Below are 22,584 nucleotides of genomic sequence, written 5' to 3' on the forward strand. Positions count from 1 at the left end.
ACTACGTTCTTCTGTTGGTAAAATGCAGGGTCTGGGCTTACAATCACAACAAATACTAACTTGCTGTTCTCTCACTGCCATTTCTGTGCTCTAAGCTTGGTAGATGCAAAGTAACTTGCAATATTCCATCCAGAACTAATTTTCCTTTTATAAACCTATTAAAACAATGTGGTTTTTTAACTTTTGAGAATTATTGAAGTCATCTTGGATGAAAAGAGATGTCAAAAATTTGTGCCATTAGGTCTTACAGGAACCTTGTTAGAATGACTGCAAGTGTGAAGATTTGAATTTGCAGCAATTATAAGAAGCTTGGGTTCTGACATGATAATTATTCTGTGAGGAGATAAAGTACCTCAGAAATACAAAGCTGAACACTGGAAAGAAACACTTTTGACATTTTTTTCAATCATAATTTGTTGTTAAGCATTTCAGTCAACAGGAGAAAAAAATAACTCACCCTAATAACTCACCTTTAGTAATTCAAAACCTTCATAGGGATTTGCAAGCCTTTCCTTAGAAAGGCGTTTTTCTTGCCAGTGCAGTTGTGGAATTTTTAGTGGTTTCTGTTTGTTGTTTAATCTCCAAAACAGGGGAACCCCAGACATTTTCATTAAAATTCAAGAGAGCTGAAGACTACCCCATTGACCTTTATTATCTTATGGACCTCTCCTATTCTATGAAAGATGATTTGGAGAATGTGAAAAGTCTCGGAACAGCTCTGATGTTAGAGATGGAAAAAATAACTTCAGACTTTCGGATTGGTAAGAAAGATTTGCCTATTCTAAAAATACAATAATTTTCTTCTAAGTTTCTTTCCTGATGTTTTTTCACATTATTCTATATGAAGAATATTTTTTTTTCAGTTTAGCAGCATTATGGCAGATATTCTAATACATAGGACCCGTTGAACAGCGTAAAAGTATTTGGCATTGATGGAGAAGATGGGACATTAACAAGTATAAGAGCTGTTTCTGATGTCAGTTCAGCTACAATGCATTTGAATTCTGTTGTGTGATAATAGAAATGAGACTTCCATTCTTCAGCTTACAGAGATTTTGTTTTTCTTGTCTTAGGCTTTGGCTCTTTTGTGGAGAAAACTGTGATGCCTTACATAAGTACAACACCAGCCAAACTCAGAAATCCTTGTACAGGGGACCAGAACTGTACAAGTCCATTTAGCTATAAAAATGTGCTCAGCCTTACCAGTGAAGGAAACAAATTCAATGAACTTGTAGGTAAACAGCACATTTCTGGGAACTTAGATTCTCCTGAAGGTGGATTTGATGCAATAATGCAGGTTGCAGTTTGTGGGGTAAGTGTGTGTTATCTTTTTTTACTGTTCTATTAGATAAAATTGTTTGAATGCAGCCTTAGTGTTTTATGGTGGCTGGCATTTGAATATGTCCCCTCTATGAGCAAGACTGGGTAGGTGAGGAAGAATGTAGTGAGTGAATGAAACTGGGAAATGTGAAGGTGCCCAACAGAGGTTGTGATCACAGCACATAGAGACAAAGCTTTTAAAGTTTGCTGTAGAGGAAGAGTCAGGTTCTGCTTAAAAGTGAATGAGATCCCGAGTAAGCAATTATTCTCAGATTATTTTGAAGGTCTGTAAGTTTCTTGTGTTTGTGGTTGCAGGAATTTGGTGTGTTGTGACTTCTACTAGTTTCTCAAAGTAGATGGAAAACTGGTTTTTTACTTATTTTTGAAGGCCTAAGGATTCTTTGTTTCTGTCATTTTTTCGGATGGTTTTATGCACCTCTACAAAATGGACTCCCAAAAAAGCAATACCTAAGTTTATTGCTTTGTTTCCATATTATTTTTGCTGTTGAGCCATTAATTCAAGACTTTCTGAAGTTATCTGGAGTTTTGATATAAAAGCGCAGTGTTTATCATAAGCCTTTTAGGGTTTTTTGGTTTTTTTTTGTGGTAACTGTTAGTATATGACACTTCTGGATGGTCTTATTTGATTAAATTAGCTTGGGCTTCAGCTCCATGGATAAATTTTAAAAAATAGGAAAGGGCAGTTTACATAATTAAACAGTTGTTTGTGAGCCAGGATGCTCATGGGCCAGTCCTCTGGCAAGCACTGTGCTGGTGCAGATCTGCACTAGGTTGGCAAAGCCTGATGATTCTTCAGAGTCTAATGCTGGGCAGTTCAGCACTGCTGCACACCAGTGTCCTGGGGCTGCCTGGGCGTGGCATGGGAGTGGAACTGGCACTGAAGAGCCTGATTTCTAAACCCTGTCACTCTCCAGATACTCCAGTGAGAACTGAACAGGGTCTATCTCAAAAAGAACCTTTTCTGCCCTTGATGAAAAATCTGCAGCAGATGTTTTGGAGCAGACATTTAACGAAACACAAGTGTTTCCAAGGTTTACGTGAATTAATGTTTTCCAGGGTGACACTTTTGCAATGTGACTTCTCCTAAGTCTCTAAATTTCCATGCACTTCTCTCTCAAGTGTTGGTCCCCAATGCTTTAAAATAAATTGGTACAAAATAACAAAAATATATTTGTGTTTTTCCCAAGGAACAAATTGGCTGGAGGAATGTTACAAGACTATTAGTGTTTTCCACGGATGCTGGATTCCACTTTGCAGGAGATGGTAAACTTGGTGGAATTGTTCTGCCAAATGATGGGAAATGTCATCTGGAAAATAATGTGTACACAATGAGCCACTATTACGTAAGTCTTTATATCATCTTCTAGGGAAATTAATATTTTATGATGCTTAAGCTCCAAAGACCTCATTGGGTCATGTGATACAGTTTCAGACCACTATGTCTTGGAAAATTTATCTGTTTACATCAAGTGACTGTAGTTAAACTAAAGCAAATGTGCAAGAATTCATCTAGTCTTAATTGGAAAATTTCAAGAAATGGCAACTTTCATGCTATGATTATATGTTGCTGGATTTTGACCTTTTTGCTGACTAATAGGCCTGTATGCCACATTGAATCACAGAGTGTTCTGAGTTGGAAGGGATGCACAAGGGTCACAGAGTCCAACTCCTAAGCTGGACTTGTATGTCCACTGGGAAACTGTGCTGTTGTTTCATTATTTGATCATTTCACCAGTCTTCATTTTCAGAATAGTTTACTAGTGAAAAATACTGTAAAATATCTGCTTGAATGGTTTTTTAAGACCAAAATCTTACAATGCAAAGTTTATGGTGAGAGTATGGTTAACATTGTCTTCGTGGTTTACTGGAAGGGAGAGCTGACAAAAAATGCAAAGAGAAAAAATTACCAGATGGGGTAACCACAATAAGCTTCACCAAGTTTGTGTGTTCCTATATTCCTAACTTTGATTGAAAATAGTACAATAAAAACCTAAAATTAATTCCATTTTGTTTCATCATTTCTTTGTGAAACAGTGAAAAAGCAGTGGTTTTGAGGGACTGAAGATAATCTTCTGAGGACATTGAGAATAAAGATTTAACCTTGTATATGGCATGGAATGTGATAATGTCCGTGTGAAGAAACATCTATCTTCATGAGGCATATATGAAATCTTACCAATGTCTGTTTGTTTTCAGAGGTTGTTTTGCTTTAGAACTGTGACATGAAGAGTTAGGAGTTCTGTGTATGTTTCTGAAGATGATTTGTATTTATGATGTCAGAGTCTTTTTGATTATTTTCTAGCAATATGTCTCAAATTTGAATTTAATTTTATGCTTGACTTTTTTAGGATTATCCCTCTATTGCTCATCTGGTACAGAAACTTAGTGAGAACAATATTCAGACAATCTTTGCTGTTACTGAAGAGTTTCAGGCAGTCTATAAGGTAAAGAAATTACTCTGAAGTCATTAAAATTGACTTATTTGAAATTAAAGTAATTGTGGAAGTTAGTGATCATGGAAGTAATATTTTGCTACCCACATACTTTATTATTAAGCTTTTTTTATTTCTTCAAATCAAAAGTGACTCTGTCTGTAATTTCCAGTGAGGAAGTGCCCCTTCTCCTAGCTACTCTTTATAGGTATGAGTGAGTGGAGAACACATTTGCAGTTCTAATTTTTGTGAACATTTTTACATCAAAATAGCTGAGGGGGGTGTGGACACTGAATCAGGGGACACACTTATGAAAGAACATATTTTGTCTCTTTTGTTCTATTTATATATTCCATGTTTAAAATTAACTAAACTGCTGGATGTGATTGTGCAATAGGAAATGACTGCGTAAAGGACATGCATATTTTTCCTTCTTTTAACCTGTTTTTTTGGTTTTGGGGTTCTTTTTTAAACTGTTTTCAAATTTTTGTTGGAAAATGATGCCTGCCTATTTTTAATGTATTCTAAGTGTGGTTGAAGAGAGATTGTGGTCAGCTTGTACAAGAGAAGGGCTTAGTATTCTCTTACCAAATGCAGAGTTTGTGCCAATAAGGCTGTGTATAGCCTCAAAAATTGTGTTCTTCACTGGCAACACAGCTTTATTTTCTGAAGTACTTTACTAGTTAATCCACTAATACATTATATCACCATTTGTACTGCAAATTACACTCTATTTGCTAGTAAGACTGTACTTTTCCTTCTTTTTTTGTCAATATTGAAAGGAACTGAAAAATCTGATACCAAAATCAGCAGTGGGAACATTGTCTTCAAATTCCAGCAATGTGATTCAGCTGATCATCGATGCATACAATGTAAGTTCAGATTTTATGTATTAATTTTTCTTGCTCCTAAGTTTTTCAAGCAGAGACTCTAAGGTGGTTTAGTTAGTGTTCTACACTATAAATACACTCCATTGCTGTAAAACCATACTAAACATTCAGCCTCTATGGCAGTAAGAGGTTAGATGAGTAAAAAGATACACTCTTAAAGTCATTTAAAATGGCATTACGAGGAAAACTTACCATCCACGTTTTCCCTTTCAAAAACTAAAATTCACAACCAAAACCCACACTGTTTCTTCAGCTTCTTCACTTTTACCTTCCTTCTAAGTGTCAGCAATAAAGGCCATTTTGCTGGGTTTGGCCCCACAATATTTTCTTCATTGCTGCATTGTGTGTTAATGAGCCTCCCTTCTCCTCTGGAGTACATGGGGTAAACAAGGGCCTCCACATCTGTGGAAACCTGTCCTGACTTTGTAACAAGTTCAGACATGGGAAGGAGTCACCACAGTGTGACTTTGGGCAGCCCTGGCCTGGTGTTTCTCAGCACATTGGAACTTAAATAATTCCAGTGTGCCTCTGGGGTTGGTGCTTAGACTGGGCATAGTTGTATAATGTCTGTTCTTCAACAGAACACTTCTGCAACTCAGTTTGAAGTTAGGTAATTACTGTTGTTTCAGTCTCTTTCTTCAGAGGTTATCCTGGAAAATACTAAGCTACCAAAAGGAGTGACAATCAGTTACAAGTCTTTCTGCAAGAATGGAGTGAATGACACACAAGAAGATGGAAGGAAGTGTTCTAACATTTCAATTGGAGATGAGGTAACTCAGAGTATATGTGCTGCTGCTCAAATACAAAATGCATTTAAAATGTCCAGCACAGCATTTCTTTTTAATAGTACAGACAAAACTCCTTGTAGTAACATGACACTCTTTTTTTTTTTTTTTTTTAATTTGTTTTGCAGGTTAGATTTGAGATTAATATAACAGCTAATGAATGTCCAAAGAAAGAACAAAATGAAACAATTAAAATTAAACCACTGGGATTCACTGAAGAAGTTGAAATTAATCTCCAGTTCATCTGTGAGTGTCAGTGTCAAAGTGAAGGAGAACCCAATAGTCCAGCCTGCCATGCAGGAAATGGAACATTTGAATGTGGTGCGTGCAGGTAAATAAATAGACATTTTCCTTATTTTTGCAAAAGAGAAATATGAGCAAGATCTTTGTTTCCTTAACTAGGGTTTACTAATTTTTTTAAAAGGGCAAGAATTATTGTTACAGGCCTGTTTCTTTTAGGATGCTCTAAAATACTGCCATATCTCTGCAAATAATCCCCATACTTAAATATTGATCATTAGATCAGCATTATTGTATGAGTCAGAATTCAAACTTGGCCTTGAGTCAGTATTTTAAAGGATATAGATCAGTTTTTGGTGTTCCCTTTTAAATCAAGAGAACAGATTTTCCCATCTATGTGTAGAAAAACTTATACTTGATGTCACTGTCACTGGTGTCCAGTTGGTTTCACACAGGTGAGAACGGGCCTGTGGGTAAGCACAGCCTTTTGTTTTTGTAAGTGCAGCAGTTTCCCAGTGATTTGTTAGCACTTTCCCAATGATTTGTTGTCTCTGGTGCACACCATGTAACAGTCTGTCGATCACTGATGGGAACAAAAGCAACCTCCATTTGCTCATCTATATCTTACCCTCGATAATGAGAAGTGCTGATCCCTGAAGATCTCAGTTTGGCAGCTCTGAAGATCATCTGCTCTCCTTCTTAATTGCTATTCATAGGACACCTTTTCATTGGAATGCTGGCAGCATTACCGGGAACAGATGTTGTCACTTGAGAAATAATTATTGTTCTGTCACATGAAAGAGGGATTAATAATGATTGTGTGACAGTTTAGTTAGAGGGAATGACACATAGTCTCTCACCTGGAATATCAGATAAGATAATCAGCATAAGAGCAACTTAGTCCAGTTTGCTCCTGTGCCTTCAAGAACTGGTACACAGGTGTGTGCTGAAAACCTCATTTGAAGTTTAAGTTGGAACATCCCTTGAGAGAGTAGTCACTTTTACTGCTGTTCTTTGTGCTATTCTTGTGGCCCTTTTTTGTGACTTTCAGTTAAGGTTACATTTTCAGTCATGCTTTTACCTTGCAGATGTAATGAAGGACGTATTGGAAGACTATGTGAATGTAGCACAGATGAAGTAAATAGTGAGGATATGGATGCTTACTGCAGGAGGGAGAACAGCACAGAAATCTGCAGTAACAATGGAGAATGCATTTGTGGACAATGCGTGTGCAAGAAAAGGGAGAACACCAATGAGGTGTATTCTGGCAAATACTGTGAATGTGACAACTTCAACTGTGATCGATCAAATGGTTTAATCTGTGGAGGTGAGAGAGCATTCAGCTTTCTGCAGGCACAGCTGGTCAGCAGTTCACAAGTCTGTCTTCTCTACCCAGCAGAGTAGGGATACTTAGCTAAAAGATCAAAGCCACTTGATAACAGACATGAGGATACTCACAGATTTAGTGATTACAAACACTTGTCTATTAATAAAACAGCCCTCTGAACATGTAGTCTGTTAATGCACATTTCACCTTCCTTCAATCACAGCTCCAAGAAGGGTGTAAAGTGAACTTGACTTCTGCTGTTTATTGCAGAGTTACCCTCAGGTATTTCAGCAAAGAAGGCTGAGACAGCTGTCCTGAGATTGTAGTGTTGTACTGGTTCAGTGTAAGCACTGTGTCAATAGAAAGAGAGAATGCCCTCAGCTTATTTGTAATAGTGAGTGCTTGACTTTGGTGCTTGACAGGATACCAGTGAGTGCTTGACACTGTTCTGAAAGGTAAGTGAAGACCAGAATGTGCAAGATCCAAAAAAACACCTGAAGCCCTTCATGCAAGACTTTGGTGATAGTTAATTCCTGAAATCTAAAGCAATTTAAAAAACCATTCAGCAGCCAGTGTCTAAATTATTTTGCTGCTTTGCATGTGGAAGTATCTGGTAGGAGTATAACTACTACCTCAGTGTTGTCTGTGCTGCAAAAATAAAACAGAAGCTACTAAGCTCTAACTGAGTGATGAGAATACCTCATTTGCTCAGAATCCACTATTGCTCTGCAAAGGATGGGGGCAATGATGGTGATGTTCCAGAATACACGGTGACAGGAAAGTGTTGACTGAAACACTTCATTCATTGGAGAAGGAGGGGTGTGGCCAAAGACCTTTCCTTGTCATCCAGATCAGTATAAAGGCATCTTGTTTCATGTGCAGAGAGTGTAAGGAGCATGAAGCTGGGTTGGGTGTGTGAGGTCGGAAGTACAGCAGCTGAACTGAATTGGTGTCCTGTGGAGCCAAAGCTGTTTCATTTTTCTGTGTTTTGAATACTCAGTGCACTCATCTTTTTAAGTCTTGCTTTATACATTTGTATAGTGATAGATATGAAGACAGGAGCCATGAATTTATCTGTAGCAGTCCATATCTATCCATATTGTCATATAGCAGTCAATGCATGCAAGATTGTGAACTGAAGCAGTGCTGTCATGCTTCTCCACCCAGGGGATATGGTCATCACATTGTACTATTCTTGATGTGATATTCCCTTGTCTTGTTCTTTTGTTTCTGAAAGGAAATCCAGATGTATAGGAGAATGGGAAAAGGGGACAAATGCCTGCAAGTAGTCTTTCAAGGAGCTAAAATTTATTTTGTACCTCTTAATTCATTCTTCATTATCTCACCATGTTTTTTTCCTTTTATCTACCCTGAGGTGATGAACATTTATTTCTCACTGTCACAGATTTTTTCATATTAGACTTGATTTCATTGCAATACCTTTTCACTGCACAGGAAATGGCATCTGCAAGTGCAGAGTGTGCGAGTGTTTCCCCAACTTCACTGGCAGCGCCTGTGATTGTTCCTTGGATACTACACCGTGTATGGCATCTAATGGGCAGATTTGCAATGGAAGAGGAACCTGTGAATGTGGCACCTGTAACTGTACAGATCCCAAATTCCAAGGCCCCACCTGTGAAATGTGTCAGACTTGCCTTGGTGTCTGTGCAGAACACAAGTATGTACCCAGAAAACCAAGACCCAGCTTCTGTGCATTTTGAGTTTGTGATATGTGAGGATTTTTAAAACAAAGCTTTTGATAGTTAAAACTTCAGCTAAGATTTTTGCTTAAAAGAAATACTACTGAAATTACTAACTTGACAGTCAATAACTAAACCTAGACCTGTGTGGGCCAGTGAAATTTGCATCCTTCCCTTTGGAAATCCAGGTTTTTCGAAACCTGGCATTTTCTGCATGAAAACTTTGAAATATGTTTAGAAGTAGTGGCTAAGTGGATTCCTGAGCAACTCACTTTGTGCTGAGAAAAAAACTTGGTCTTTTTAGTATAAAAATCCTATTCAGTCTGCTTTTTCCAATGAATTATTCAGTGATACCCCACTGTAAAGCTCAACATTGAGTTTGTTCTTTTTAACCTGTGTGTGTTCCTCTGTAAGTACCCTGTTCTTACAGTGCCTTCTCTGAGAGTATTCATTTCCCAGGTGGAAGTGTTGAAAAAGTTTGGGGTTTTTTCTGTCCTTGAAACCTGTGGGTCATTCAGGGAAAGAGGAATTTATGAAAAGGGCTTTTGTTGATCTCAAGGTATATAAATGTTCTGACTGGTACAAAGCCATGTCTTACTTTATTTTTTTCCTAACCTTTATGGCAAAAGGGTTGGTTTTCTTGGGCTTTTTCCCCTGTGTTTTCTCGGTACCATTTCTTGAGATGAAATGCTTCCATGAGCACGTTCAGAAGCACTGCTTCTGCTTTGTTCTTGCCCAGGGACTGTGTTCAGTGCAGAGCTTTCGATAAGGGAGAGAAGAAGGAGACGTGTTCCCAGGAGTGTATGCACTTCAACATGACGCGCGTGGAGAGCCGGGACAAGCTGCCGCAGCCCGGCCAGCCCGACCCCCTGTCCCACTGCAAAGAGAAGGACGTTGATGACTGCTGGTTCTACTTCACTTACTCTGTCAACTCAAATGGTGAAGCCAATGTCCACGTGGTGGAGACCCCAGGTAGGAACATGGTGTTGCCCCTTCCTCCTTTGTTTTTCATTTGTGCAGTTGTTGGGTGCTACAAAGTGCCTCTGGTTGATTTGGGTGAGTTAAATGCATTCAGAAACAGGTGCCTGTTACCCAAGTGACAGTTGTGCGTGGCTTTAGAAAAACATATGTCTCCCTAGATCTAGTTTTTTCAAACCCTTGGGCTGATAGAAACAGATTCTATTTTTTAAAAACAAAAGGTAAATCAGATATATATATTTGTTGAAACATTTCCTGTTTGCACTTGATGTACTCTGACTTTATCTCTCCTGTAGCAAGTCCTATTTAGATACATTTTGATAATTTTTTTTACTAGGCTTCTGCTACAGGTTATAAACAATGGTGTCTGTGGGGTTTCCTTCCTTTTTTTCTTTTCCTTTTCTTAATAATTTGAGATCAGTCTACATGAAATTCTGTACTATGCTGCAAACTGCTTGAATTTTTCTATGCTGAAAACCTTTGCTTTTATTTGACTGTGGTACCTTCAATAATAGATCCCAAAATAATTTTGTTTAGTTAATCCCTAATAGATCAATCTTCTGATAGAAAAAAAAAGTGAGAACAATTCTATAGCTCCATCAGTAGTTTACCATTTGTTTACCAAGAGTATTGTTAGTTTGAATCACTGGATATTGCATCTAACAGTGCAGTATTTATGGTTCTGTGTATTAGCAGTTTGTGGTCTCCTGATTTTTAAAAGCCTGATAGAAAATACACACATTAGAGATTTAGTGCTGTATTATATACTTGAGGAATTTTCAGAATTGATAATTTTGATGATCATGACTTGACAAAATCCAGTGGCTAGTGGCTCTTAGAAATAAGTACTGCTTCAATTCAGAATATTTTAAATTCTCTACAAAAGTAGTCCACAGTATAGAGAAGGAGATTGAGCTCTATCTCCTAAGACAAGCCATACGTGCCCTACGCTTTGGGGGCCTGTCCTTTTCATGTACAAACTTCTGCTGCCTTAGCTCAAAGGTGAATCAAGCCCATCGTGCATGAGGAGGCACCTTAATTTGTGCCATTCAAGTGCTGAAGGAGCAAGCTCTGGCCAGTAGAGCTGTGTTCTGTGGAGCAGACACTTGTTCCTTACTGGCTCCCCAGGAATTCCTGTCATGCCCCTTCCCACTTCCCTCACTCTTGCAGAGGCAGCTATGATGATAGGGAGTTTGCAGTGTGGGGGAAGCTGTGTTCTATCCACAGTTGTTCTGTTGCACAGGACTTGCATTCATTTGCTTCTGACTCCTTCAGTCTGTGCACTGAGCTCTGCAAAAGCCTTTCTTCAGTTTGTGATTACTGGGAATTTTATTTAATAGTGGAGTTGGATTTTAATTTGGAGGATTATTATTTCTGTGTCAGCCATTTTTAAATCACCTTGCATTTTATCATAGTCTACAGCTTCCTCGTGAGGGGAAGAGGAGGGGCACACACTGATCTCTGTGGTGACCAGTGACAGGACCCGAGGGAATGGCCTGAAGTTGTGTCATGGAAGGTTTAGGCTGGATATTAGAAAAGATTCTTCACCCAGAGGGTGGTTGGGCACTGGTTGACCGCGGAAGTGGTCACAGCACCAGCCTGACAGAGTTCATTAAGTGTTGGCACAGTGCTCTCAGGCACAGGGTGTGACTCTTGGAACTTCCCTGTGCAGGGACAGGAGTTGGACTCAATGATCCTTGTGGGTCCCTTCCAACTCAGGATATTCTGTTTCTGTGTGTGGGGCCTGTTCTGCTGATTGGCTTTTGTACTGCCACAGCTTTGACTTGGAACTCTTGCATGTTTAAATACGGTTGCTAGTTATTTTACTCTTAATATTGTAAATAATTAGCTTAAGAGGTTAGCAGTGTATAAACTTTCTCTTCAGAACAGGTTGTTCTGTTGCTGAGATCAAACACAAATTAGAAGGATAAAAATAAGCTGGAATGTTACAGGATGTACATATTCCAAAAATTCTGTTATTTGAAAGAAAAGTAGTATTGGCATATCTGATATTCAAAATACTGGCTTCAGTACAAAATCAAACATTAACAGCTTCTGGATATGCATTACCTTTACCATTTTGTAATATCATGTTTCCCTTGCTTTGTTCCCCAGAGTGCCCCAGTGGTCCTGACATCATTCCCATTGTAGCCGGTGTGGTTGCTGGAATTGTTCTTATTGGACTTGCATTATTATTGATTTGGAAACTACTAATGATCATTCATGACAGAAGAGAATTTGCTAAATTTGAAAAGGAGAAGATGAATGCCAAGTGGGATACGGTGAGTCAAGAAGCTTTTCTGTGTATAAAAGCTGCAGTACCAGAGGAAAAATAGAAGATTTTTGTTCATTTGCTTTGAAGTGTTTCAGATTATAACCAGTCCTCTTGGAGAAGTGTTTCTTGAGGCAGAAAAGAGAGAAGTAACTCAGGTTTAAATAACATTTCAGAGAGGAAATGTGATGGTGACAGAACAGTTCAGCTCTGCAGTTCTACCATGCTTTAAAGCCTATGATTCAAACGTTCATTACAAAGATGAGTCACTTCTGTAGAAAGCGAAGAAGAAGATTTTGCGCTGATTGAGGAAATCTTGTAAATACTCACACGGGGCTAGCTGGGAGACTTCCGCAAAGTCACAAAATCATGGCTGGTGCTGGTTTGTTGAAATCTTCCCAGCTCTTTGTCAACAGAGAAATGTGCAAGGAAGACAAGCCTGTGGTCTGTCGGCTCCCATAGATGCGGAATCGCTGCCTCTGGCCAGTGTCAGGAGTCTGCTAATCAGAGCCCCTTCACTACAGCTCTGTAGAAGTCAACGCCCCCATGTGCTTGATGAGAAAATATCTTTTCTAAAATTGCCCTAGGAAGCCTTTTGGTTTTATTTAAGAAAATTTATTAATCTCATACTGGGGAAAAAGAAATTACTAACACTGTATATATAGCATGATTCTTTTTCAGTGATAGTTGAGAATGTTGCTTTTTTTCTGTTGAATTATTCGACATTAACCATTTCTTTTACTTCAGCAAGAAAATCCAATATACAAGAGTCCTATTAACAATTTCAAGAATCCAAACTATGGACGTAAAGCTGGTCTCTAAGTCTCAGTTTGTATCTTCTTCCATTTTCTTTCCTTTTTTTCCCCTTTGCATGTTCCTTCAAACTCACTGTGTGTCACAGTCTGTTAATCACAGTTTGAGTCTTGCTCAGTGTATCCACTTCTGTGTTGATTGTGGGGTTTTCAAGAATGCAGCTTGAAAATTTTTAACTGGTTTTGACAGCGAGATTGCTTACTTACTAATACTACCAGTACTGGCTTAAACTATTCAACAAGTGATTCTTTAGTTTTTTTCCTAGATGTGTGGATGCATAATAGAACAGCTCCTAGGATTGAAGAATATTTTTGGATTGTAGAGAGACACACAGGGGATGCTTTGTCTTCCAGTTCTTCAAATCAGCAGTCAGTTTGCTTAAAATCAATATTTTTGCTAAGATAGATTAGGTACTCCTAAAATATCCCAGCCTGTAAGTATCACTGTTTTTGTTGGAATAGCTCCGTGAACATGCAGAGTAGCATTACTTTTTTTTTTGTCAACTGCTTTGGCTTATTAACCTAGTATAGACCTAGTCTGTAATTAAGGTATGAAATGCATATACTCTACTAATTTTATAATTAAATATGCACCTTATTTAATTCATCCTTATTTCTATTGAAACTGGCAATATCACCGTCCTTGTAACCTAGCCAGTTTTAGGATGTCCATAGATATGGAACATTAATAGGACAGGAGGAAATATCCTTGTCCCCTCTAGATACATTTTTCACTCAGTTTCTTACTCCCTCCTGAACTCAGCCTGAGTGCCTCATTTGATTGGAGCTGCTGAGTTCACACCCAACACACCAAAGTAACAGCAGTATCCAGGAGAGGAATTCACTGAAGCACAAGTGATGAGTTGATGCCTTCTGCAGACTCTCAGACTGCCCTTCCATGAGTCCTGGAGGTGTTCTCCTTCCCTGGGACCCCCAGCTGCTGGGGAAGGAGGGAAAGGGAGGCTGACATGGGAATGGATGTCAGAAGAGCACTAAGAGAAAGTAGTGCAGAGATGAGACTAGAGGGAGGGGAATGAAGAATTTGGGAAGGCAGCACATCCATTAAACATCCATGGAGTTTTTTTCAGAAGCCAGTGGAAGGGATGGATCTGTATCTCTAATTTTAAACTGTCTGCTGTCTCCCTTTTTCAGTGTTGCATTCAAAAGATTTTGTAAAGGAAAAATAAGGGGAGAAAGCAGAAACTGAGAGTATTTAAGCCTTACTTGCCCTTACTGTGACAACAGTTCCAAATACTTTGTGTAGCATTCCAGGCCCTTCCTGATGAAATGCACTTTGCTTTTCTCTTCACAATCATTTCACTTTGCAGTGTGTCCAAAATGGATTGTAAACAACATTCCTTTTGCCTGCTACATCAACCACATTCACCTCCTTCTCATTTTTCTTCCCAGAGCCAGTTATTCTGGGGAGGAAATTGAGTTTTTGGTCCTTTCTAACACTTCACATACTCCATCTGGTTAAGTCTCTGTTACCTGTTCTTCTGCCATTCACTTAATTGTGTACTTTCTGTTGCATGCAGGACAAGCACCTAACAAACCATACGGTGTGTAACTTCCATTCTGTGCTCTTGTTCTCTGCCCTGTGACTCTTCAGGATGTAATGTTTGGTGCTGCCATTTCTCAAAATGTATTTCCTGCAAAAAGCTTTCCTCTGGAGAATGGGGAGATTAACTTCTGCCTTTTTGGTTCGCTCAGATATGAAGGTTAACAGTGTAAAAAGTTGTGGTTTGGGGTTTTTTTTAACTTGACTTTATAATTTTTGGTATTCATAGAAATATTAGAAGTATGGGGAGAGAGGGTGGTGGGTTTATTCTTATGAACCACTGGAAAGGAAGAGGTCAGAATTGTCAAAGTAGATGAGCCATGAGATGTAAAACAAGGTCCTGTTTTTGCCTATAGATAAGATTTTCTGGTGGTTTTACATTATTGCCATAGCCTCTCATTTAGATGAAAAGTTGCCATGTAATGTCAAGGCAGGAAAGTCATCTGAAATCCCATTATGTGCAAATCACACTGTACTGGATTCCCTCCCAGTGTGTGCATACACAAATTAACTTTGTGCAGTTTGTGTGACCCTTCCCCTCTACCACAGCCATTGTCCACACATGGGCTGGGGCTCTGTGGTGAGGGAACTGCAGCACCATGGAGTTTGCCATGGACCAGGTACTCAGGTGTTCCCCTGGTGCTGATCCATGGTGGTGCAGATGATGCCGCAGCATCCCAGTGCTCAGTGCTCAAGGCAGCTGGGTCACACAGAGTTCTGCCATAAAAGCTTTGGTGCAATCATGCTTGTAACAAGTCTAAGGATAAATTTCTTCTGGACTGAAAAGCCTCATCACGAATTTAAAACACAAAGCTGCTGTGTGTAGTGAATGCCATTACCACTCCTGCATGGGGATAGCTTGTGCATTGCTAAGCATCTTCAAACAGACTCCAAATTCAGTCATCTTGAATTTCACAAGTGATAAACACATTTATATTAGACACTAAGTCTGTAGTAATTTGGTTAGCCTGATTAGCAGCTACTGGTTAAAATGGAAAAAAAAAACCACACAAACATTTCAAAGCGCTCAAAATCGCAGGGACTTGTTCTTCTCAGTTGTTTTTTATGCCTGTGACTTACACTGCTGCTGAGCAATGGAGGTGTGTGGGTGTGGGAGCGGAGATGCCGTGTTTTCCATCCCTTTGCTGTGAGTTGGTGTGTTCAGTGAGCGCTGGTTTGTGGCCCAAGGACGGATGGCTGGACGGATGCATGGACGGGTGGCTGGACAGATGCATGGACGGATGGCTGGACAGATGCATGGACAGATGCATGGATGGGTGGCTGGACAGATGCATGGACGGGTGGCTGGACAGATGCATGGACGGATGCATGGATGGGTGGATGAGGCTGGCAGTGCCCTCTGGTGGCCGCCCGGGCACAGACCGGCCCCACGCTCCTGAGAAATCGCACTGGACAGCAGCGGGGGCTGGAATAGTCTTAGCTCACGTGTGCATGAGCTTTAACTCTGGCTCTTACAGTGACTTAGGTCTTAAATCCACTATGGAGGTAATTTCAGTGACTGTTGAAACACTGAGCCCCTGCAGCAAAAGGAGTAAGGTTAATTGAACACAGAACTATTCTGTGTAATAGCTTCATCTTTATGCGACACTGGACTGAACTGTTGTCCTTTGAACACCCCAGTCTAGCTGGAAGTGAATATTGCTGCAAGAACATAGTTCTTTATTCTCGGTTTAAGGTACTTTTAAAAAGTATCTCCGTCTTTATTTTGCTCAGTATTTCACTCAGTCTTGTATGTAGTTACTGTTTGTTAATTATAATTTGGGTTTAAGTGTGCATGGAGTTTTCAGCTGTAGGGGCATGTGGCAAATGTGTTTTCCCTAACTCTGCATGCTTAAACCAGTGTATTCTCTGCAGTGTCATGAAGAAAAGGGGGCATTTAAAATCATACTATTTGTCTAAGACAGCAAGTTTGGAATCCCATGTTTTAAGTGGCTAATTAAAAAAATGGAATGCTTTAATGTCTGAAAATATATACCCTCTGCCAGCTGTGAGGGGCCCTGAGCGAGGGGAGCATCGTGTTGGATTAGTGGATATTTTTTTAATGAAGAGCTGTCTGCAGGACACCCTGCCAAGGCAGGGTGGTTGGGATGTGGCTGTAACAGCCAGGGCTTTACCAGAAGAGAGCAGGGAAGGAACCTGCAGGTCCATCAGGTGCCTGTGTTGTGGTTAAAGGCAGTAGAGCCTCAGGAGCCATTGAGCTGATCAAATGTCAGGTTGGGTTAAGCTGAAGAGTTGTGAATATTGACTAAATCTGCATTATTTGTAATGGGAACTGAGACACTGGCCTGACATAGGGAGGCAGCTAGTCAAGTGCTTTATCCAGTGACCTAAATCCCAGTGTGTGCTTCTGAGAAGTGCAAGTATAAGGGAAGGCAGGACAGAGTTTCAATATCCTTATAAGGGCTTATGCTAAATCAGGAGCATGAAAACTTCAATTCTGACTTCTCTTTAAAAAGCAGTATAGTAAAGAATTTGCAATCTTCTTACACAAATTGTATTTTAAGCCTGATTTCATGTTCAAATTAGTTGTATGACTAGCATCTAGCAAATTTCCAAGTTTTAGGCCTTGCCTTTAGACCCATTCCTAGGCTATCTGGTAGAATTTATCTCTCTTTTACATCTAGAAGATGTGAGTGTATACCCCCTGTATGTGCTGGGGGGAGTCTGCTCTGTAAAATGTTGGAGGCTAACAGCACAAGTATTACATAATGCCTTGCCATGGAGCAGCTGTACAATAACTTCTATTCTGCATATGATGCAGCCTCTTATGCTTACAGACTTCCTCTGCATCATAAACTTTATTGGTTTATATTATTAAGAACTCTCCATTAAAACTTGTCAAGGAAATAAGCAGTGTACATTGCCAAGAACTTTGAGGCATAAAGAGATACTTCAGTACCAGATTAAATCCATCATCTCTGCATGTTTTTTCCCGTTTTGTTTGCATGTTGCTATTGCAAACCTTTCGCTAAAAATTTTGGGGAGGGTCATAATTTTGCATTGATTAATTAGTCTGTCTGAGAACTAGCCACATCACATGATTGTCCATGATTTAAAGTTGAAAAAAACTCAACCAAATGTTACTCCTTATCCCTTCCCAGACCAGTAGGTAGGTGATAGACTTCTAAACAAGACAGCATTTGCCTGGGAACTGATAGAAGGGGGAAGGGACTTTTGCTGTTACTCTGCATTTGTGAAGCACAGCCAGCACTGGACACCCAGCTCCTCCTTCACCTCTGTCCAGGTGACACTGACTCAGATCTTGAGAAGACTGAACAGAGAACTTTGACTTCCATTGTCTGGCAATCCAGGTTCTGGCTGGACTAGTCTCTTGGATCTAGGCAAGATCGGATGTGCCTCCTTGCTCTTTGCATGTTAGAGAAGCTGGCTGTGAGGAGAAAAACCCTTTTCCTGTGAAAGGAACCATGGGAGCAGCTGCAGGGTCTCCCTCAGCAGCAGCCACTGTTGTTGGGGTACACCTGTTACTCGTCCTGTGCTGGGCCTTGCAAACATCCCAGCAAGGCAGCAAACTTCCCAGGAGCCATGATGAGAAAATTCCCCACCAAGTGAGGTCCTTGCTTGCCTTTGGCACATTCTGTGGTATTCCAAGCTGTTTCTCCAGCTTTATGACCCTGAAAAATAAACACCTTTAATTGAGTGTAGGAAATTTTGGTTTAACCTGAACTATTGTAAATGGAGTTGAGTTAATATGGTTGTACAGCCAATCTCAGATTGGGGTGGGGGGAACTCTGAAAGGATAGAGATTCCCTCCCTGCTGCTGAAGGCCAGATACAACCCTGGCCAGGGCAGCACTCGAGCTGACATCTGCACTGAGCTCAGTTTTCTCAGGAATCAGTTGTGTGTGCACAGAAGAGCTTCATGCTGGCAGACAACATTCATGTAGGCTGAGGTTCAGGCTCTGCTAAGAGCTCAGAGCTGCAGCTCCAGGCCATTCTAGCTGTGGTCCTTTCTCCTGTGAAGATTTATCTGTTAATTTTGAGTTCAAGCTGTTCATCTGAGGTGTGCAAGGATGTTATAAATGGAGTAAGATGTACTGAGATAGAAGGAAACCTGGGGGAAAAGGAAGCTTAAAATAAGCTTAATTTAGGGGATTTTAAATCTCAGCAAGAGGGATGTAAGCAATTGTTCTGTAGGCTTGTCTCATATCAGTAGAAATAATTGTTTTATTACAGCATCTGCACCAGTACAAAAGTTTCTTTGTTTTGTCTGTACATTTTGCTGTTATGGGAGAATTGACCTGCAGGAAGAGAATGACAAGTACTGAATGTTCACTGTAAATATTGACTGTGTATTAGCAAAATACTAGAAGTCTTTCCACGTTGTTTCTAGAATTCAATTACAATGTAAGATAAGCTGTTTAAATGTTTATTATAGCAGAATGTGGTCTGTGGTCATTCCTGCTGCCAAACAATGTTGTTTACAATTCTGTTCTTCGCTATAAAATGCCCTGGGCTGCAGAGCCTTGGGTGATGGCTCAGCCCCGAGGTTCAGCTGCCTCCAAGGAATTCTGTGGTGCAAATGGAACAGGATCCTGCTAACCCTTTGCTTTATTTATTACCTGTGCATGCCTTTGTTCAAGTTGCTAGAAGGAAAACTAGTCTGACTGAAGCTGTTTGTGTGTACAAACAAAGCATTAATGGGTAATTTCTTACGCTAATTTTTATGCTTCTTGCAAACACATATCTTTTTTCATATCTTTAAATGTTAATTTTTTTTTTTTTCTTTTTCTAGGGTGAAAATCCTATTTACAAGAGTGCAGTGACGACTGTGGTCAATCCTAAATATGAGGGAAAATGAACACTGCTTGTATAACTTCACAACACTGTATGCAGTATAGCAACTTTTGTAGTCACAGTAAGATAGATTTAGGGCAAGCTGCAGTGATTTTACTAATTAATTACATATAGGTTTGTTTTCCTGTGTGAAAATTTACCTTATGTAATTTATTTTGTAATTTTTTTTTCTTTTTTTTTTTTTTTTTTTTTTTTTTTTGTGAATAAGAGTCATTGGTGCCAGAGGTTGGACAAAAAAAAAACTTGAGACTGTGTAGCCTAGTCAGCCCAGGTCACTTGGTGCCTTTTTGACCTTTCCCATTCCCATGCTGTGAATCCAGGTCTTGTGCAGGGCGTGATGCTGCATGGCATGACTGGGAGGGAAGGGGTTAAAGCAATCAGCATGAGAGCTCTGCCTAGCCATTTAGTATTAAACTTTCTAGCTTTACAGGGAAATCAGGGCTTGAGTTTGCAGATGTAATTAAACTCATGTAGCATGGAGCTGGTGGTTAATTGGTCTTTGACTTGCTAGATGTATGATTAAGTATTTGGTAAGTTGAGTAAGCTGGAGGGGAGCAGTGTAAAAGACTGAAAAGCGTGTGCATACTTATCTTTGATTTTCAAGTTGCATATTGCCAGGTTATGGTTGAAATGAAAAGTTTTGAGAAGAATGTTAAGAAGGAAAAAATAGCTTTAAAACATGTGCCATTACTGAAGAAGTTGCTGACTAGTAACTTTCTTAGTTTTTCTTTGTAAATTCAAGCCCTGGGTGGCAGTATCATGAAGTACCTTACCAAGACATCCTCAGATCACCTAAGGGCCTTACGTGATGCTGTGTCTTCATTCTGTAATGTTTCTTTGCTTTCAAGCCTGGTGCTTTGTCACCTTCTAATCTTTTTAACGTATTTGGTTGCGATTCTTTTTGTAATATTTTTGTATCAACACAAGCTTTTTTTTTTTTTTTCCTCTTTTTTTTTTTTTGAGCAGTCTTAGCTGTAAATTTGCCTTTACCCCGTAGCTAAGATTGCATAGTTTGTCAGGTAACGAGTCACACACCGTTCTTGACTGTGCCATGTATATTTGCCTCTGACCATTCAAACTGCATCATAGTCATATTCTTGTTTTAAGTGCCTTTTTATTTTAACAGATGTTCACTTTTTACAGTGCTATTACTGAAGTTATTTATTAAATAAAAGTACCTTAAAATACTTGATCTCCTCTCTTTATCTTGTACAAGTTGATACTATTCAAAAAACCTGAGAATTGTATCTTTGCAAGGTAATAATTGTAATAATACCAAATATGCCCTGAAAAGAGTTCATGTCACACAGGAAGCTGACCTTTAGGAACACTGACCCCTATACAGTATTACCAGTGCTCCCAAATTAGGCCAATATTTAATTACATGTGCATTAACCTGGTTCTTTCCACTCATTATGTTACATGTTTTCCAGTTTCCTTAACAAGTCTGGTTTCAAAATGCTTTTGTGGATTGGCAGGCTGCTTTTCCATAGAATGCTGAAGGCTTTGAATTTAAGTGGCCCATTAAGAGAGCTTTTCTAAACCCTTGTCTGAACTGGGTTTCCAGTAGAGGCTTCCAAGCAGATGGAAGCTGCTTAATATCTCCAAGTGAACAGTTGCTTAAATGAGAGAGAACAGCTGCCATCCTACAGGATCAGATTCAAGATAAGTGTCACAGATTGTGGGATTTGCTGTAACCAGGATTGGATGATGCAGCTATGAGAGAAGATGTAGTTCAAATAGGATAAAATCTAGATGCTGGGAACCAGAAGTAATTGTGAATCCTCCTTGGTTTGTAAACAGTGTCCTCAGGTGCTTACCTGAATTCTGCCAGTTGACAGAGCAGTGGACTCTTACAGTCAATAGCAGTGCATCAGCCCGTAAGACTGTGATCCCACATGAGCCACATGTAAGATCCCAGCAGTTTCTGTTTTAAAATAATTTCAGTCAATATACCCAGAGTCTTACTATCCTTAATCCAGCCATCTCTTCAACTCCTGTCTAGTAACTAAAGAGCTAAGCTAGAATTGTTTTATGGCAGTTGTAATTATCGGGGTTTCTTATCCTGGATAGAAACTAACTACAAAAATACAAGTCAGCTAAAGAAAAGAATTCTCTGTAATCATGTGGTTTATTGATCAACTAATTTTGCAATAGTATGTTGAGCCTCCTGCCTTAAAACTACCTCAAAGTCTGCTTGGAAAATAGTCTAAGCACAGTCTTGGGCATCTACACCTGAGGAATCTGGACTGATAAATGGATGCTCTGGGGATGCTGATGGGTTTTTTTCCTTTTCTGCAAAAGCTACAATGTGTTCTTTTCCATAACAAGTAAAAATTCATTCTCATAGGAACATAGAATGCGAGTAGGATAAAAAGGAAGAGCTTTTAGTAGAGTAAAATACTGATGGAGTAGAGATGGTGTATTGTAAATCAAGGCAGCCCCAACGAAGGGGAGAGGAATGACGAGGTGGACTCCATCTTATCAGAAGGCTAATCAATTACTTAATATACTATATTGCACTGTATTACATTACATCTGAAACTGAATCTGCCAAGCACTCAACTGCACTCACCTCAGCTGCCCAGAATCTCGTGGCTGTCAGCCGCCAGTCCTGACACACGCCTGGATTCAACTGGCCAATGAACCAAAGCACTCACACCAGAATCCAATTACCAATTCCCTTCAGGTAAACAATCTTCCACAATGCATTCCACTTGTGAACAACAACAGGGGCAGCAATTGAGATAAGAATTGTTTTTTCTTTCTCTGAGGTTCAGAGAATGTGAATCCCAGAAATATCCTTGGGAAGTTGTGCCTTGCTTTTCTCTGTGAAGAGAAATGCAGCTACAGTGGTGAATATGTTCTAGCTACACACTTCTATTATTTAAGGGTGTTTTTCAAGCACTTTTTGTTTTCTTTTTGAAAAATCAGTTGGTGCCAAAGCATTTATGTAGCAGAAAGAAAATATTTATTAGTAGCTATGAATACAACTATCAGAACACAGGTTGCTGCAACGTAACTCCAGTGAAGGTTCATTAATGATAATAAATACATTAACCCCATCTCAATAAAATGGATAAATTACAGATAGAAAAAAGAACACTGTAGGACATAATTTCAAAGTACTTGAGAATGTTTTACATGAGGGTGCTGATAGTAGTATTCAGATGGTATCAGAATAGTAATAATACAATCAGAATAATATCAGAAACTCTAAAAATATGAGAATTGTTAGGATGTTATCATTGAAAGACTGATAAAAGTCAAACCATCTACTACAGCAATGCCTAACTGTAAAATGGGAAAAAGAAATTAATTCACGGAGGTAACTCTAAGTATGTTTGAATGGAGCCACCAATTTTTTCTTGGGCACCAGAAAACCTGTTCAAGGAAAATTTTAGAAAGATT

At 39.4% G+C, this 22,584-nt stretch overlaps 1 protein-coding gene across 2 annotated transcripts in view; it reads left to right on the top strand.

Annotated features, from left to right (window-relative positions):
- The window catches only part of ITGB1 (integrin subunit beta 1), a 43,586-nt gene extending 23,226 nt beyond the window's left edge, over nucleotides 1–20,360 (top strand). Inside the window, exons 5-17 of one of the 2 annotated variants that reach the window (XM_038127076.1) lie at nucleotides 591–761; nucleotides 1,074–1,312; nucleotides 2,529–2,684; nucleotides 3,690–3,785; nucleotides 4,556–4,645; nucleotides 5,293–5,433; nucleotides 5,577–5,779; nucleotides 6,777–7,015; nucleotides 8,471–8,693; nucleotides 9,455–9,687; nucleotides 11,809–11,975; nucleotides 12,713–12,793; nucleotides 19,112–20,360. In XM_038127076.1, coding sequence (XP_037983004.1) covers nucleotides 591–761; nucleotides 1,074–1,312; nucleotides 2,529–2,684; nucleotides 3,690–3,785; nucleotides 4,556–4,645; nucleotides 5,293–5,433; nucleotides 5,577–5,779; nucleotides 6,777–7,015; nucleotides 8,471–8,693; nucleotides 9,455–9,687; nucleotides 11,809–11,975; nucleotides 12,713–12,787 — 2,033 coding nt within the window. In that variant the 3' untranslated portion in view covers nucleotides 12,788–12,793; nucleotides 19,112–20,360. The remainder of the gene's footprint in view (nucleotides 1–590; nucleotides 762–1,073; nucleotides 1,313–2,528; nucleotides 2,685–3,689; nucleotides 3,786–4,555; nucleotides 4,646–5,292; nucleotides 5,434–5,576; nucleotides 5,780–6,776; nucleotides 7,016–8,470; nucleotides 8,694–9,454; nucleotides 9,688–11,808; nucleotides 11,976–12,712; nucleotides 12,794–19,111) is intronic. The other variant, XM_038127077.1, reaches the window with a different exon arrangement.
- Nucleotides 20,361–22,584: the final 2,224 nt, after the last annotated feature.

This window comes from Motacilla alba, chromosome 2 (genome assembly GCF_015832195.1).
Source record: "Motacilla alba alba isolate MOTALB_02 chromosome 2, Motacilla_alba_V1.0_pri, whole genome shotgun sequence".
In the NCBI taxonomy this organism is placed as follows: Eukaryota; Metazoa; Chordata; class Aves; order Passeriformes; family Motacillidae; genus Motacilla; species Motacilla alba.